The following is a 17,288-nucleotide window of genomic DNA, read 5'->3' on the forward strand; positions in this document are numbered from 1 at the left end:
TCTAATGTGCGTTACTAGAACATTTAAAATTACATAGCAACTCACTTTTGTGACTTGCTTTTCATTTTTGTGGGATAGTAGTGTTTTATTCATTAAATTTTTGTCTAATTCTCATAACAACCCAGGGAGGTAGGTATTTGTATTATCATCAACCTATTTGTCATATGAGACTTAGAGTAGATAAGTACTTTTTCCAAAGTCATACAGCTAGTAAGTGGCAAAGCTGGAATTGAACTCAGTTTGTTTCCAGTCTGAGCACACAGTTGAAATAATATTTTAGGAAGTTTTATCTAGCTATGATTTTTTAAATCCCTTGCTTATAAATGTTACTTATAAGATAGCCAAAATGTGTGTTTTTACCAAATGGAAATTGTGTGATGCTTTCTGCTTACTAAAAAAATACTGTAAACCAAAGCAGGGAAAAAACAGTACAAAAGTAAGTAATCGTTTAGTTTTGTTGCATGGTTTTTGCCATCCAATGATAATTAAGAATGAGATTTAAGACAGTGTTGCTCTTTGGGTAAAAATGACTAATTTGATTAACTAGTGGCAGCTATTAGTTTTATTACTACCTGAGATGATGCCTGAATGTTGGTAATAATAGAATTCTGATTCATTAATTTTTTTAGAGAGAGAAAGTACAGTTTAGGGCTTAGAAAACAGTTTACAGTTTGAATTTCTGTAAATAAATGGGAAGCTGGGAGGATGTCGATTCATATTATCAACAGGTTCTTTATAGATTTCTACTTAAACAAGTAACACTAGAAACTTGGACCTTCTCCTGTAACCATGAGTTGGTTTGCTCTCTGAATTATTTACTGAAAAATTAGGATCCTGTGACAGAATTTGCATTTCAAAGAAAGAGGAATCCGGAGGACACTTCTTCACTTGTAGGTATTTCAGAATCAGTTTTGAAACTGTTGGAACTGTCACCATCTTGGTAGGGATTTGGGGGAGAGTTTAACTTTCCTCTTGTAACAAAATGTTAAGACACCATTGCCAAGAGCTATGATGGAGCATATTGCCTATCACTGACAAGTATTTATTGAGCACTGTTATGTGTAAGGTTCTGTGCAAGGTGTTAGAAAGATGAAGATATTTTCTATATCATTAAAGATCTCAATGTCTAATGGAAAAATAGGCATATAAATGAATAACTCTAATACAGTGCTTTTTAAAAAAACTAAATTAACCCAAGATTCAAATCTGAGTGTGTCCCCTGACTCCAGTTTATTTGTACATTGAAACATATTTTTTAATTAAAAATCACGTTGTGTTACAAAATCAGTATATAATCCTTATAGGAAAAAAAATTTATTGCAGCTAAGCAAAAAGAAGATAATAAAAATATTCATACTACCACCATCTCAGCATTAGAAATGTCAATGTCTTGATGATTTCGATTTTTTTCTGTGAATATCCCTCCAGGAAGTCCTGAATATATACATATATATGTTTAAATAAAGTGGAATATACTGTGCATGTACTTTCAATGAAAATACTTACATGTCATTTTTAATGACTGAATGGTATTCTGTTGTGTGATTGTACTACAATTTATTTAACCAATTGTCAGTTTTTTGTCCATTCAACAATGACTTACTGAGCACTTATGTATTCCAGAAGCTATCTTGAGACTAGATACATGGTGATGAACAAAACAAATATTCTTTGATAGTCATTGTTTATCACTTTTTACTTTTATAAGCAGTACTGTAACAAACATAATTTTGTATACATCTTTACACACTTGTCCATGTATTCTCTTAGGATAATAGTAATGCCAGTCTGCTGACTTCATTTATTATCTCATTTAATTGTTGATGATCCAGAAGGTAGTATTGTTGTGGTCCCAATTTGCAAGTGAAAGAACTGGAACATTAAGAGAAAAATGAAGTAGTTTGCCTGAGGTCATAGAGCAAGGAAGTGCAAAGCTAGAATTCAGGTTCAGATTTCTGTCCTCCTAGAGTCCATGCACTGCTAGCAATGTTGAGATGACACTACTGCATCAGAGAGTATTAACTTTTTTAATATGCTTAAGTACTAATTTGCCATCCAGAAAAGTTTTGTTTATACCTTCACATCATACCCTTCCAACCCCAAAGTTAACTGCTCCTGATTTTTAAAAATAGCAAATAAAAAAATAATTTGTACAGAGAAAGTTGGTTAAAAAACATTTTATTTCAACTCAAATGCAGAGAAAAAAGAAGCAGCAGATAGTGTGAAGTAAGAGACCAATAAATGAGACAGAAATAAGAGGCAAAGGCAGAGGCAGATGCTGTGTGGTTTCAAAGCAGCCCCCACTTGCTCTCCACAGTGCCCTTAAGAGGCCCTGATCTTAAACTGGTTTAATGATAGACCTCCACCCCAACCCCTGTGTCACTGAGGATACTTTTTTTCTTTTGCTTGAGCTAGTTTGAGTGGGTTTCTGTTTCTTGCAACCAAAAGTTTGCCATTAAAGAAAAGGGATATTCTCTTTTGCAAGTTTATAGGATATGCCTTTTTGTGTAGTATATAAGCCCCTATCCAGTGTTTGCATATTTGTTTCAGGATTTGTTGGGTTAGACAGTAAAAAACTTTAAATGAAAGGAAAAACTCAAAAATGCTAACTCTGTGTAGTAAGACATGAGCTACTCATTTACTTCTTTATTTCTTACGTTATTTGCATTTTAATGTTTTCTAATGATGAGAAAATTTTTAAGATATTCCACAGAGTTTTAAAAGTCAGTTTGGTACCATTTGCAATTATTAAGTAGTAAAGTTTATAGTTGAGTACCCTCTACATAGCCCTGCAAAACTGTGTTTAACTTCCCCAGTTGAATGATGCATCTTTCAGGACATAAGTTCTTTCATTAGGATTATCATTAGAACTCCTCGGCTTGAATGAAACCTGTTATTTATAAATCACCTTTCGATATGCTTTGGTCTTTTAAGAGGCAGTGTAGCACAGCAATTAAGAGCAACAGCTCTAGGGACTTCCCTGGTGGTCCAGTGGCTAAGACTTTGAGCTCCCAATGCAGGGAAACTCGGTTCAATCTCTGATTGAGGCACTATATCCCACATGCCACAACTAAGACCGGGCAAAGCCAAATAAATAGTTTTGTTTTTTTTGAAAGAACCAAGGGCTGTAGGGCCAGACTACCTTTTTTAGGGGGGCGCTGTATCAGGTGTTAGCTGCGGCATGTGGGATCTAGTTCCCTGACCAGGGATTGAACCCAGGCCGCCTACATTGGGAGCTCGGAGTCTTAGCCACTGGACCATCAGGGAAGTCCCCAGACTACCTTTTATAAATCCTAGTTTTGCCATGTGTCCACTTGTATGACCTTAGGCAAATTAACTTTTTTGTACCTCCATTTTCTCAACTGTAAAGTGGAGGTAATAATAGCTCCTTATATCATTGTTATAATGTTTGGATGATATATATAAAATATTAGAGGAAAATCTGGCATAGGAGAAGCACTTAATATGTGTTGCTTGCTGCTGCTGCTGTTATTGCCATTACATTTGGGGAAAATCAAGTAAAAATAGAGTGTATGCTCATCATCAACACCTCTGTTGTCACCCATACTTCCAAATCACTTGGTTTGAAAACTCTTACTGTAACATAATTCAAGAGCAGAATTATATTATTATGCCCAGCAATACTGGGGTTATGGTAAAATTTACTATGAAGATAGCCAAATGCCAGGTGACTTTTGTGGTCTGTGCAGGAAAAACTTTAGTAGCTTGATTTCCATTTGTGCTCACACAAATTTCCCCTTTGAAACCTCCAGACTCGGTACCGCTATAATTAATAGACTTTCACAGAGTCTTTAACATCCATGCTTGCTACAGAGAGGTTGTTTGGAGCTCTGTTTCTTGTTGGTTTGGGGGAGTGGGGGTTTTTTGTTTGTTTTGGTATGGTGGTCACCATTCTACTTCTGTAGTTGTTGCTCTGACAAATTAATGTGGTCTTAAATGTTCCCAATAGTGAGAAAGTACATCTATCACTCTCTCTCTCCTCAGATGATAATCTCCTTTCATACCTTTATGAAAGTGATGTTACAGGCAGTTCAGTCTTTGAGGCGTCCATCTTTTGTCCTATGGACCATGAGGATAATCCTTTCTCCTCACATGAATAACACATGCAGGGTGTTGGATACATGCAGAATCCCACTGGTTGCTTTTTTTCCCTGTTTCTTCACAGGAGGGAGAGGAAGTAAGACCAAGGGCTCCTGTTTACTTGTTTTGCTTTGCTTTGCTTATTTTTTCCTAAATCAGGTGTCCTGGTACTAAGGTGGGAACTGGGAAGGAGTAGTCTACAACAGGTGGTTACACTGTTTGTAAGAAAGTATCATGGGGTAAAGTAACCTCACTGGAGTTGGTTATAATCAAGGAAATATTTTATATCTTAATTCAGTGTTTCCCAAGGTTTGTTCTATAGAAACTTGTTTGGGAGATATTGATAGATATTTTTTAAAGTTTCTTGGACAACTAAATCACTGTATCCTCCTGGAAAGTAGAGAGATTCACATTAGTGTGTTAAAGATTGTGAGAAACGTCAGAGTATAGAAACCATTTAGATATAGAAGCTTTTATCTTAAAAAATTACATCTTGCTGCTGCTGCTGCTGCTGCTAAGTCACTTCAGTCGTGTCCGACTCTGTGCAACCCCATAGACGGCAGCCCACCAGGCTCCCCCGTCCCTGGGTTTCTCCAGGCAAGAACACTGGAGTGAGTTGCCATTTCCTTCTCCAATGCATGAAAGTGAAAAGTGAAAGTGAAGTCGCTCAGTCGTCTCCGACTGTTAGCGACCCCATAGACTGCAGCCTACCAGGCTCCTCTGTCCATGGGATTTGCCAGGCAAGAGTACTGGAGTGGGGTGCCACTGCCTTCTTCGTAATTACATCTTAACATAGTAGTTTTGGGTTTCCCTCATAGCTCAGCAGTAAAGAATCCACTAGCAATGCAGGAGACACATTTTCAATCCCTGGATCAGGAAGACCCCTGGAGAAGGAAATGGCAACCCACTCCAGTATTCTTGCCTGAGAAATCCCATGGACAGAGGAGCCTTGTAGGTTACAGTCCATGGGGTCCCAAAAGTGTTCAGCGACTAAACAACAAGAATATATGTAAATAAAAGTTAGAAAATATAATGAATACTCTTGGATCCTTCACCAAAGGACTGGGAAATTGCCAATAACATGGATCTGTCTGTATGTTGTGCTCTAGTTATATCCCTTATCTCCCTACAACAAGTAAACAGTATCCTAAATTTTGTGTTTAATTCCATTGCTTTGATGGGGAGAGTTATTTTTATCACTAATCCATGTATTTCTAAATATAGAATAAGCAAGCGTTGTTTAGTCTTGCTTATTTTTTAGCTTAATAAAGAAAATTGTATCATACTTTTTCATTGACCGTATGTCTAAGATTCATTCATTTTTCAGTACTGTGTACCATTCTGCTGTGTAAATATACCACAGCTTGCTTCTCCATTCATCTGTCCATAGACATTTGAGTTATTGGGTTTTTGTTTTGCTTACTGTTGCAGAGTTGGACACAACTGAAGCGACTTAGCAGCAGTAGCAGCAGCAGCTATTACTGTTGGTTTAGTCACAGAACAGCAAGAAAAAAATATGAGCCAAGGGTATTGACAGATTGTTATGATTATACTATTTGGGAGGAAGATATTTATTGAGTAACTGCTTTATATAAGGTACTTTTGGGCTTCCCTGGTGGCTCAGAGGTTAAAGCGTCTGCCTGGAATGCTGGAGACCCGGGTTCAATCCCTGGGTAGGGAAGATCCCCTGGAGAAGGAAATGGCAACCCACTCCAGTACTCTTGCCTGGAGAATCCCATGGAGGGAGGAGCCTGGTAGGCTACAGTCCATGGGGTCACAAAGAGTCGGACACGACTGAGCGACTTCACTTTCACTTTTCCAAGACAGGGCCTAAAATACAAAGAAAATAAGATCCCTATCTTTAATGATCTTATGGTTCAGGTGGAGAACTCAAACAAACCTGTATTTCTCAAATTAGGATATGATTAGTACCAGAGTCACACAAAGGCACAGAATAAGCATGACACACCTTTTGGGATGTCTGTTTTCTTTAGAAGTTGGGGGGACTTCTAATTCTAGGAGTAGAATTAAATAATTTAACTGGTCAACTCCTATGCGAAAAATAAAAATATGTTTATGTTGAAATTTAAAAGGCCCTTTTATGAAAAATAACACAGTTGTTATGTGTTTTTAAAGCAAAATATCAGCCCTCAAAGAAAGATGTAAGCTAGTAAACCAATTTGGACTATACCCTCAATACTAATACACTGATTCTCTTCTGTTGTTTAGGGGTTCTTAGGTACAGAAGTTTGAGAAGTGTTAATGTATGTAAGTTAAATAAAATGTGTCCAAAAAAGAAATAATTACTTCTGGCAGCGTAATCAGGAAATGCTTCGCCATGGAGATAGCATTTGAACTAGGCCTTGAAGAGTAAGTTGGATTTCCATAGGAAGAAGGAGCATTCAGGACTGAGAAAACAGCATAACTGAGGACAGTAGGTGGTGGGGAAAGGCACATTGCATTTGAGAAATAATGAGTTCTAAATGGGTAAAGTATACACCCAGTGAAGAGCGGTATGATCTCTCTGTATGAGATTCTTAATATTTTCAGACATAGATATCAAAGCCACCTTGTTCCCTTACTACTGATAAAATTGCTGCTGGATGTTGAGGAATAGTTTAGCACAATAGGTGACATTTAAGCTGAGGTCTTAACTTCTTTTAAAAAATATAAATCTGATCCATGTATTCATTCAGCAAATACCTAATTCAGTGTCAGCTTTATATTGAGGATACACAGATCAAGAAGCTCTTATTCGAGGTGGTAAAAGTCTTTAGACGAGAACCCGCACAGCTCCCACACTGCCGCTGTCCTCCGCCCTCCGTCCCATCACAGTGGTGAGTGCTGCTGGCTGAGCCCAGCCCTCCCACTTGGGCACCAGATTCCATTCCCTCACTTCCTCTAGGGCTTCGCTCCAGACCTGCTTCTCTCTCAATCCTGAATGGGTTTTTCACACCCTATTGGATCATTCATAGAAGCACAGAAACATGCTAGGTTTTTCCCCCATCTTTAAAAACTCGGTTAACCTCCTGTCTCCTCCTGGGTTCTATGCTATTTCTCTGTTCTCTTTTATAGCAAAATTCTTCAAGAGTTGTTTTTTCTCACGACCTCTGATTCCTCTCCTTATACATTCTCTTAAACGTGTATCTTCTTTTAAATCTTACCTCTTCTGTTAAGCCACTGCATTTAGCTTTTCATGCCTATCATTCCCCGAAATCACTTTTGTTGTGGTTCCAGGGATTTCCATGTGGCTAAACTCAGAATCAACTTTTAGTACTCATTTTACTTGACATTTCAGCAGCATTTGACACTGTTGACCAGTTCCTTCACTTTGAAAGACTTTTACCACTTAGCTTCTAGAAACTACACTCTGCAGTCCTCTTACCTCACTCGCCATTCCTTCTCTGTCTCTTTTGTTCATTTTTCCTGTTTTTGAAGTCCCTGAAACTCTATTCTTGGACTCCCTCTCTTCTTGTGTACACCTCACTCCTTGCTAGTCTTATGGCTTTAAATTATATCCTCTAGTGACTCCCAAATTTACATCTCTAGTCTGAGTTTCTCCAACCTCAGCACTGTTGGTATTTGAGGACAGATAATTCTTTGTTGAGGGGAACTGTCCTGTACATTATAGGATGTTCAGCAACATCCCTGGCCTTACACACCAGAGGCCAGTGGCACTCCCACAGTTATGGCCACCAAAAATGTTTCCAGACATTGCCAGATGTACTCTGAACATAAACTAAAACACCTCTCCGTTGAGAATCACTATTTTAAAAAATATTTATTTATTTGGTTGTACTGGGTCTTAGTTACAGCAAGAGGGCTCCTTAGCTGCCACATGTGGGATCTAGGTCCCTGACCAGGGATTGAACCTGGGCCCCCTGCATTGGGAGCCCAGAGTCCTAGCCACTGAACCACCAGGGAAGTCCTGAGAATCACTATTTTTAATCTGAGCTTCTCTCCCAAACTCCAGATGTATATGTCCAACTGTCTACTTGATACTTCTACTTGAATGTCTAATAAACATCCATATTTAACAGTAATCAAACAAGGTTTCCAATATTTCTCCTTAAATATAATCTTCCCTCAGACTTATCCATTCTCCTAGTTGCTTAGGCCAAAAACCTTGTCTTCCTGGCTCCCTTGTTTCTCTCACCTACATGCTGATTTATCAAGTAAATCTTATGATCCTTCCCCTCAAAGCATGTCCAGAACCTGATACCCTCTCATCACAACTGCCTGATTTGTACCACCATCACTTCCCTGACCTTTAACCCTGTAGTCTGTTCTCAGTATAGCAGTAGAGCGAATCTATGAAAGTACATAATGTCACATCCCTGCACTAAACCCTCCAGTTGTTTCCCATCTTACTCAGAGTACAAATCACAATCCTTATTACCAGGCCTCACATGAGCTCATCTTCACTCTCCCCTCCATCCCCTTCCCTTAATCTCTCTAATCGCATCTCTTACTACCCAATACCTTACTCACCTCACTCCAGCTACACCTGCCTCCTTTCTGTTCCCTGAACATACCAGGCCTTAGAAGCCCACAGATATATCTTCCATTGCCTTTACTCACGTCTTGGCTCCAATGTCAGTTTCTCAGTGAGGTCTTCCTTGACCACTGGATTTAAAATCTCACAACACCATCATTACCTCCAACTCTCCTTCAAACCTGCTTTGTTTTTCTCCATAGCATTCTCTTCATCTAACATATACAGAGAGGCAGTGTAGCATCATGGTTAAGAGAACAAACTCTTGTTCTCTTGAGTAAGAGAACAAGATTATCTGGGTTTGTATCCCAATTTGGTCGTGTTCAAGATATAAGACTTGATTCCTGTGCCTTAATTTCATTGTGAAGTAGGATGGTTCCTATCTCATTAGAATTGTACTTCACATGTAGTGAGTGATTTTTTTACTGTTATCATTATTACATTTTACTTATCAATTTTGCTTATCTTTCTTCCTTCCCCAGTGGAATATGTATGCCATGAGCGCAGAATTTTTTCATTTCACTTATTGCTATATTCACAGCTTTTAAAATCGTGCCTGGCACATAGGCACTTAGTAAATATTTGTTGATCATATTGTTATCTCTGGAAAGACTGGGGAAAAGAAGAGTCAAAGAAGACGAGCTTTATGTATACTATTTAACACTTTTACAGAAAGAATATATTCATATATTACTTGTACCCCAAAAAACTCATAGGCTTACATGGAAAACAGATACGAAAACAAATAAATTCCTAGAGGCGTTGTACTGTGAGAGCAAGTTGGGTTTTAAAAGATGCATTGTTCCACTAGATAAAATGCAATAGGGATGGGACAGCTTTCTAGACAGAGGGAATAGTATATGCAAAAGCAAAGAAACATGAAACATAGTAGTAGCTCTAACAACTGTAATCAGTATTTTGAGCTACTGAAAGTTCCTTTTCTCTCCCCCATTCCGATAATCCAGCTAAGTATTTGGCTATAATTAGAAGCTTATTACTCCATTAAGGCAAATATCTTGGATTTTTTTCTCATTATTTTTCAGAATGTCTTTTTCTATTTTCTTGCTCCTTAGAAATTCCATTCATTTTTTTCCATTATACCACTCTTCAGATCTGATTCTAAATTCCTTTAATGTTTTTGTTGTAAGAAACTCATGTGTAATTTCCTTCTGTGGAGTATAGTTTTTTTTTTTTTAAAAGGAATAGATAGCTATTGTTATATAGCTTTATTTAGGAACACAGTTATTCTTTTCAATTATTTTCGTAATTAAAATTTAAAATTCTGTGTTAGTCTCTAGTCCCTTACCAAAGACTTTAAAGTAAAGAAACTTGTTTTTCAATGTGTGCTGCAAGATTTTTTGAGTTTGACTTTTAAAAATTAGGGCTTTTTTCTGCCCACCGTCCTTCTATCCATAGAGCCCCAAATGACAGCAAACCAAGACAAGCGATAGTGCTAATCTACTGGGTTAGCTCCTGGTACCATCTCTGTTTATACCATCTCTCATGTTACTTTGTGATTGTGTATCCCTCTGACTGAGAGTCCCTTAAAGTTTTAGAAGTCATAACAAGTGTTCCTATATACACTTCATTCAGTGCCTGCCATATAATGATGCTCAGTAAATACTGTTACATTTAATTGAACTGAGCTGAATTGACTGGGTTACAGTACCACAGGGGAAGGGGATTTTTGAGTTTGCTTAAGTAAGATGGATTTAAAACAAATCTGGGCAGAAAAATCATTCTGTTCTGTTGTTTTTAAACAGTCTAAATTTGGGGTACAGATACCAATATGTTCATCACCCATAATTTTTAAAGCATTCTGAAGTGACTCATCGAAGTCCCCAAATAGATACTTTTTAAAAAGCCACAATAGCCCTGGGGAACAAAATTAGGCCTAGCAGATATAAAGAGTGTTTTCTCTTTGCAGGCAAGAATGTGGGGTCTTGTTGATCCACAGAGCAGGATCTTTAAGTACAATTTCAGGAAGGTTTCTCCTTTCCTTTGTACATGTAGCACAGTCTCAAGTGAAGCAAAGATCACCTCATAGGTTTTGATAGGGTTTCCCAGCATATTTGTTTCATTCTTACCAAAAGTCACTAATCAAAGACTTCTTGTGTTATCTTTCAAAAAAAAAAAAAATGCTGCCTCATTTCCTGACACTTATTTTCTGACCTCAAAGTGTCTACTGGCCAACTGGCCAAAAAGAGCCAGGCTAGACAGAGGTGCCATTATTAACAGAGGTGTTCAGTGGATGAATAGATGAGTTTAGCTTCTACTCCTTTCCCTCTATTTCACCATTTTCTTCTTTTGCAAAGGAGTTTGGAATTTAAATTCTCTAAGCCTAGAATCTTCCAGGTCTAAAACTGCACAACTGTGGTAATAATAAGTTACCTGATCATTTCACCAACCCTCTGCCTGCTACTAGACCTGTATCCTGAGAATGAGTCCAGCATACTTCTAAGTACTGCCTCCCAAACTCCTGTATTACAGAGAAGGCTTTCTTGCCAATGAGTGGCTATTTTAATCACTTCATTTATTCACTATTCCTTTACTGGGCCCCTACTAAGTGTCAGCCTCTGTGCTAAACCTTGAAGATCTAAGATGAATAAATCTTAGTCCCAACCTAAGTAACTCACAGGCTGTTTTGGCATCAATACTGTATGGAGTACCTAATTAATAATAATATGGTATTAAAACAGCTCTAAGACAGAGTGATAATGATGGAGGTGACTAGTTCAGCATGGAGGAGAGTTAGGGAAGCCTTCACAGAAAAGGTGGCCTTTAATCCTCAGCCTTAATGATACAAGGGATTTCATCAGACAAAGGAGGGGTAGTCAATCATTTAAGACTTAGGACATAATAAGAGCAAAAGCATAAAGGTGTGAAAGCTTAGGACACATTTAGGGAACAATGAATGGTTGGGCACAAAAGGCACATAAGCTGCATAGCTGGTGAGAGATGGAACCAGACAAGTGAGAGTATTGTGTGGATTCTGAAAGCTGGATTTGAATCCCAGCTAAGCCACTTACTAGCTGTTGTGACCTTCTCAAGTCACTTAATCTCTCACTTTTTAAATGAGGATAATAGCATAAATACATATACTCTGTTTATATGTATACACACACATAGCTTAAACCAATTCTCAGAATAAAATAAATACAACTATTAGTTATTATTAGGCCACATTATAAAGAGCCTTGAATTTTAATCTGTGTATGATTCTATAAGCAAAAGAAAGTTTTTAAAGCAGAAGAAGAGAAAGTATACAATAGGATATAACTTGTATTTAGAAAATTGGTGCCACTTTGGATAGCAGATTGGATAAAGAATAGATGAGAGGCACAATAAAAGTTCTGTGGCAGTTTTAAGAGTATAAGTAAGAGGTACTGATGTAATATGGTTCTGAGATTGTACAGCCTTGTCCTTAAAAATTCTGGATTCCAGACTAGAAATTTCAAACTTGAAAAATCCTGCAAGTTTAAAACTAAAAACACAGTGAGAACTCTGGGGAAGTGCAAAAAGGCGCTCTCCCAGTCCAGACGTTTTCGTGCTCAACTGCGGCCTCTATTCTGCACCCAGATAGCAGACCAGTGCTTCTTGTGTTCTACTCATGATATCCTTTCATCTACGCAGATATTATAAGCAAGATACTCTGTTTGGGAGATGCCCTTTTTTTTTTTTTTTTTTTTCTTTTTCCCCTTTGAGTAACTCAAGTCTACTGCTCAGTTTCCTAGAGGAAGTTCTGGCTTCTGGACTGCACAGCCGAAGCAAGGAAAGCTCTCAGGTTACATCAAGGTCAGCAAGCAGAAGATGAAATGGTGATGGAGAGGTGAGCCGAATGGTGCAACTTCCCCTCTTGCGTCACTGCAGGCTTTCTCCACTGACCAGAGGGGTGTTGGAGAAGAGCCGTGGGTTTTGTGCTTGTTGTTATAACCCACATCCAGGTAGCCTGCTGATTCCTGAACTGTTGGCACAGACACCAAGACTCCCGGTGATGAGCTGAGAATAAGTCTGAGCCCATTCCAATCCACTTTTCTCATGGTTTCTTTATCAAATAAATAAGTGTATTCCTTAATTAGCAGATTGGGATCGACTTATATACACTACTATGTATAAAATAGATAACTAATGAGGACCTACTGTATACAGCTAAAGCACGGGGAGCTCTCCTCCACTCTCTGTGGTGACCTAAATGGGAAAGAAACTAAAAACGAAGGGATATACGTATACATATAGCTGATTGACTGCTATACAGCAGAAACTAACACAACATTGTAAAGTGACTAATACTTCAATAAAAATTAATTTTTTTTAAATAGCTCATGAACTCATACTTAATTTAGGCAAACTGAATAGTAAGAACAAAAGTATGTATATACAGATGTTTACAGTGTTTGGAATTGATTAACAAAGTTAAACCATTTGTATCAGTTCAAAAAAATGTATTCCTTGTATTTGATAGCACAATCACTTCAGTTTCTGATTAATTTTGTTGGGCTCTTATTTGAGTAAAGGATTAGAGCTTAAAGGAGTTTTAAAAAGTAAAAATTAGATGCATATACTACAGACTCTCTCTCTTCTCTTGACCCCTTTTATTTTTCATTAATGTCACATTTCTGCACAAATCATTTCTGAAAACTCATATTTCTATAAAAACCATCCAAAAATTGTTTGTCCCTAAATTGCAGTTTTCTATGGTACTGAGAAACCATGTATGAAGACAATAAAAATCCATTTTATGAAAAGATACAAGTGATTTGTTTTTGTTTCTTTGGGGTTAATAACTATTTATGGGAATTTATGAGATGAGGCATGAGCTGGCTGTACACCAAACAGAGAGAAGGCATGACCTGTACCCAAAGGATAGGTAAAGTATGTCAAGGCAAATAATATATTCTGGCGTCAATTTCACTTCTCTTGAAAGCAGTGGAAAATGATAATGTCATTAATACCAGGAAATTATGGTGTGCTTTACCACAGTCCTTTCCTGGTGCTTGGCACAAAATTTTTAAACCTTCCTTTTATGTTGATAAACTTTCTGTAGCATCAGATAGCCTAGGCTCAAATCTGTGTCACAGTTATGTGACTTTGGGAATGTTATTAAGTCTCTTAGTGGCTCAGTTTCCTCATCTATTAATACAAAAAGAAAGTAATTAAATTCCTCCTTATAGGATTGTAAGGACTAAATAAGATGAGAGAATACATATAAGCACTTAGAACAATGTCTGATACATAGTAAACCACCCAGTGTAATTTGACATAGTATAAATAATATGGATTCTGTCTCTAAGTAGGGGATACCGAATCACTACACAAAATGACTGAATTTCTGTCATCCTCCCACTACATTAATCAGCAGTTTAAGAAGTAGGAGGGAAGAGCTTAAGAGTCATTGGACCCATCTCCCCCTTCCTCTCCTCTCAGCTCTCGGCCATTGTTTCACCATACACTCTTGAGAAGCCCCTAAGGCTTTTGTCCATATTATAGCTAAGGGCTAAGATCTAATAAGTTCTGTTCTCTTTTATTTTTAAATAATAAAGAAAAGTAAGGCAGCCTTACTTTTAAGGCTAGGGGAGACAAGTTTTAAATGCAGCATTTTACAAGTTACATAGTTTTTTCAAATAGAAACCTTTTTCCAAACAGGATTACCTGTGCTTGTCTTTGTCTTGGCAAGATAACTCTGGAATAAGAACACTTTTCTAATATCGTTCTCTTCATTATTCACCTGCTTCCATAGTGCCTGCTCAGCTAGCAACATTAAGAAGTCTAGGGACACATGTGCACCCGTGGCTGATTCATGTCGATGTATGGCAAAAACCACCACAATATTGTAATTACCCTCCAATTAAAATAAGTAATAAAAAAAAATTCTAAGGACTTCCCTGGCAGTCCAGTCAGTGGTTAAGCCTCTGTGCTTCCACTCCAGGGGTCCCTGGTCAGGGAACTAAGATCCCACACACATGCCTCAAGGTACAGCCAAAAAAAGGGAAAATTTTTTAAGCCTTAAGAAATGAGCCCTACCTTCAGGGTGTTTTATAAACCAGAAGATGGCATTTCTTCATTTATTAAGGATCAAAGATTCATATTTTTATTTAAGCTTTATAGAGCTGATAATATTATTACCAGCCCTTTCTTTTTGTCCCTTTAAAAACATCGTTTAAAAAAAAATCTTTTGGCCACATCACATGGCATGTGGGATCTTAGTTCTGGGACCAGGAATCAAACCCATGCTTCCTGCATTGGAAGCTTGGAGACTTAACCACTGGACTGCTGGAGAAATCTCTAAAAACATTTTAATTAAGGTCTCATATGCTTTTAATGACCTCCCTTCTAGGAGATTGAAATGCCCTAGTCAAAACCTCTAAGTCCCATTCACTCTACAAAAGCCAAGATGCTTGTATTTAGCTAAACAACTGGCTAACAGTTTCTGGCCTGTGAATGTGCAGGCAGCAATTCACGGTCCTTACCTCTAATGGCTCCCTTCTTCCTCTTTTAAGTGAAGTTACTTATAAAGTAGCCACTTTAAGAACAGAGCTGCTTACAGTTGTCTCACCATGGCAATGCAGTTAGGGAAGTAACCCACCACCATAAGTACCCCCAGTATCTTATCTCCACCAAAGAAGGAAATTGGGGTATTTTGAGTTATTTTTGTGGTTTGTGTGTGTGGTAGTGTCAAGCTCACTGAAGAGACTGTGCTATGAAAATGAGAAAAAGAACCCATAAGTTCCTACTCTGAGATGTCTTACTTAAAGATTGGTCTTTGGAAACAGTCCCAATTCATAGATCCCAATTCAGGTGCCACGACGCGGTTCGCCTGCTGGAGAGAAGTAAAGCCTAAAGAGCAGGCCAGGGGAGGAGCATGGCTTATGGAAAGGGATGAGTAACCGGACAAAAGCAGACAAGCGAAGGAGGGCAGGGCAGGACGATAACACGAGGGAGTGTAGCCGTACAGGTTAATGAAGAAAGAAAAGCCAGAAATTTATGTAACAGCTTCAGGAGCAAATAGACAGGGAAGGTTCTCCAGCCCACAAGCATCTGTTCTGGAATCTGAAAATTACTTTGGAGAGTTTGGATATTTTAGCAGTCCCCCTGCCTGATGTTCCACAAAGCTCCAGCTCCTTGCCGATACAGCACAGCAGACTCTAGTAACTTGCATGCAGGATGTACTCAAGTATTTGCTGACTAAAGGAAGATGAGGCAAGTCCTGAATTAATTTTTTTTCCCCATAAACAAGAACCTATTTAAAAGTCCAAACCACTCCTATCTCCCTGGGCCAGCAAGCTTTCAAAACATCAAGCAGGGTAGTTTTCTCACGAGTATACTGAGACATTTTGTTTCCTCGCTTATGAAGATACCTTGGGTTTTCTCATTCTTTTTTAAATCACTTTTAAGTAGTTGTTGTTGTTCAGTCAGCAAGTTCTGTCTGACTCTTTACAACCCCATGGACTGCAGCACTCCAGGCTCCTCTATCCTTCACTGTCTCCCGGGCTTTGCCCAAATTCATGTCCATTGAGTTGGTGATGCTATCGAACCATCTTATACTCTGTCACCCCCTGTTCCTCTTGCCCTCAATCTTTCTTAGCATCAGGGTCTTTTCCAATGAGCTGGCTCTTTGCATCAGATGGCCAAAATATTGGAGCTTCACCATCGGCCCTTCCGATGAATACTCATGGTTGACTTCCCATAGGATTGACTGGTTTGATCTCCTTGCCGTCCAAGGGACTCTCTTCTGTATGGTGCACTTCAGCACTTCAGCCTTCTTTATGGTCCAATTCTCAGATGTGTACATGACCACTGGAAAAACCACAGTTTTGACTATACAGACCTTTGTTGGCAAAGTGATGTCTCTGCTTTTTAATATGCTGCCTAGGTTTGTCATAGCTTTCCTCCCAAGAAGCGTCTTTTAATTTCATGGCCGCAGTCAACTTTCCACAGTGATTTTGGAGCCCCCCAAAATAAAATGTCATTGCTTCCCCTTTTCCCCCTTCTATTTGTCACGGAGGGTGGAAAACAGAGATGGTGAGAAGGGGACTGTGTATGTGTTAGGCTTTGTGGAGTCAGAAAACCTGGATTCTAACCTAGTTAGCCAGTAACTTGCTGTGTTAACAGGCAAGTCGGTTGACGTGCCATGCCGTTTCCTCATTTTCCAAGTGGGAATAATATTTATTCCTCATTTCCAAGTGGGAATAATATTTATACCTCACAAGGTGGCACTAAAGATTTAAAGAAACTATATATGAGAGCATTTTAAAAGGATACATTTCTATATCAGTCTAAAATAGAGGAATAAATTAGTATGTAAATGAGAAGAGGTTAAGAGGAATCTTGTTGGATTAGGGAGAAAGGAGAAGCTGGAAAAAAAAGAGAAGACCCCCTCCTTCATTTTACAGATACCAGAAAAAGCCAAGACCACTTCACTCCTCAATTTGGCCAACATTTTTTTTTTTTTAATCTTGAGACATCTCTGAAAAAGAGGTTCTCCTCTGCTCCTCTGTGCCAGGGATTTTTATTCATTTGGAAGTTTCTGTGTGCCTGCCATATGCCAGGCAGTGTGTTCCTTAGCTCATTATTATTTAGTAATTAGCCCTAGAGGGCAATACTGTATTTTGAAAGGACTTTCATGGGTCATCTCATGTTTTCCCCTGTCTTTCTTGTTGGTGGAACTGGCAGTCAGTTCCTACAGAGGAACTGA

At 38.4% G+C, this 17,288-nt stretch overlaps 1 protein-coding gene across 1 annotated transcript in view; it reads left to right on the forward strand.

Annotated features, from left to right (window-relative positions):
• VPS45 (vacuolar protein sorting 45 homolog) overlaps positions 1-13,343 on the forward strand; it is a 70,630-nt gene extending 57,287 nt beyond the window's left edge. Inside the window, exon 15 of the mRNA XM_005677696.3 lies at positions 12,323-13,343. Coding sequence (XP_005677753.2) covers positions 12,323-12,410 — 88 coding nt within the window. The 3' untranslated portion in view covers positions 12,411-13,343. The remainder of the gene's footprint in view (positions 1-12,322) is intronic.

The sequence above is a fragment of the Capra hircus genome, chromosome 3 (genome assembly GCF_001704415.2).
Source record: "Capra hircus breed San Clemente chromosome 3, ASM170441v1, whole genome shotgun sequence".
NCBI classification, from domain to species: Eukaryota; Metazoa; Chordata; class Mammalia; order Artiodactyla; family Bovidae; genus Capra; species Capra hircus.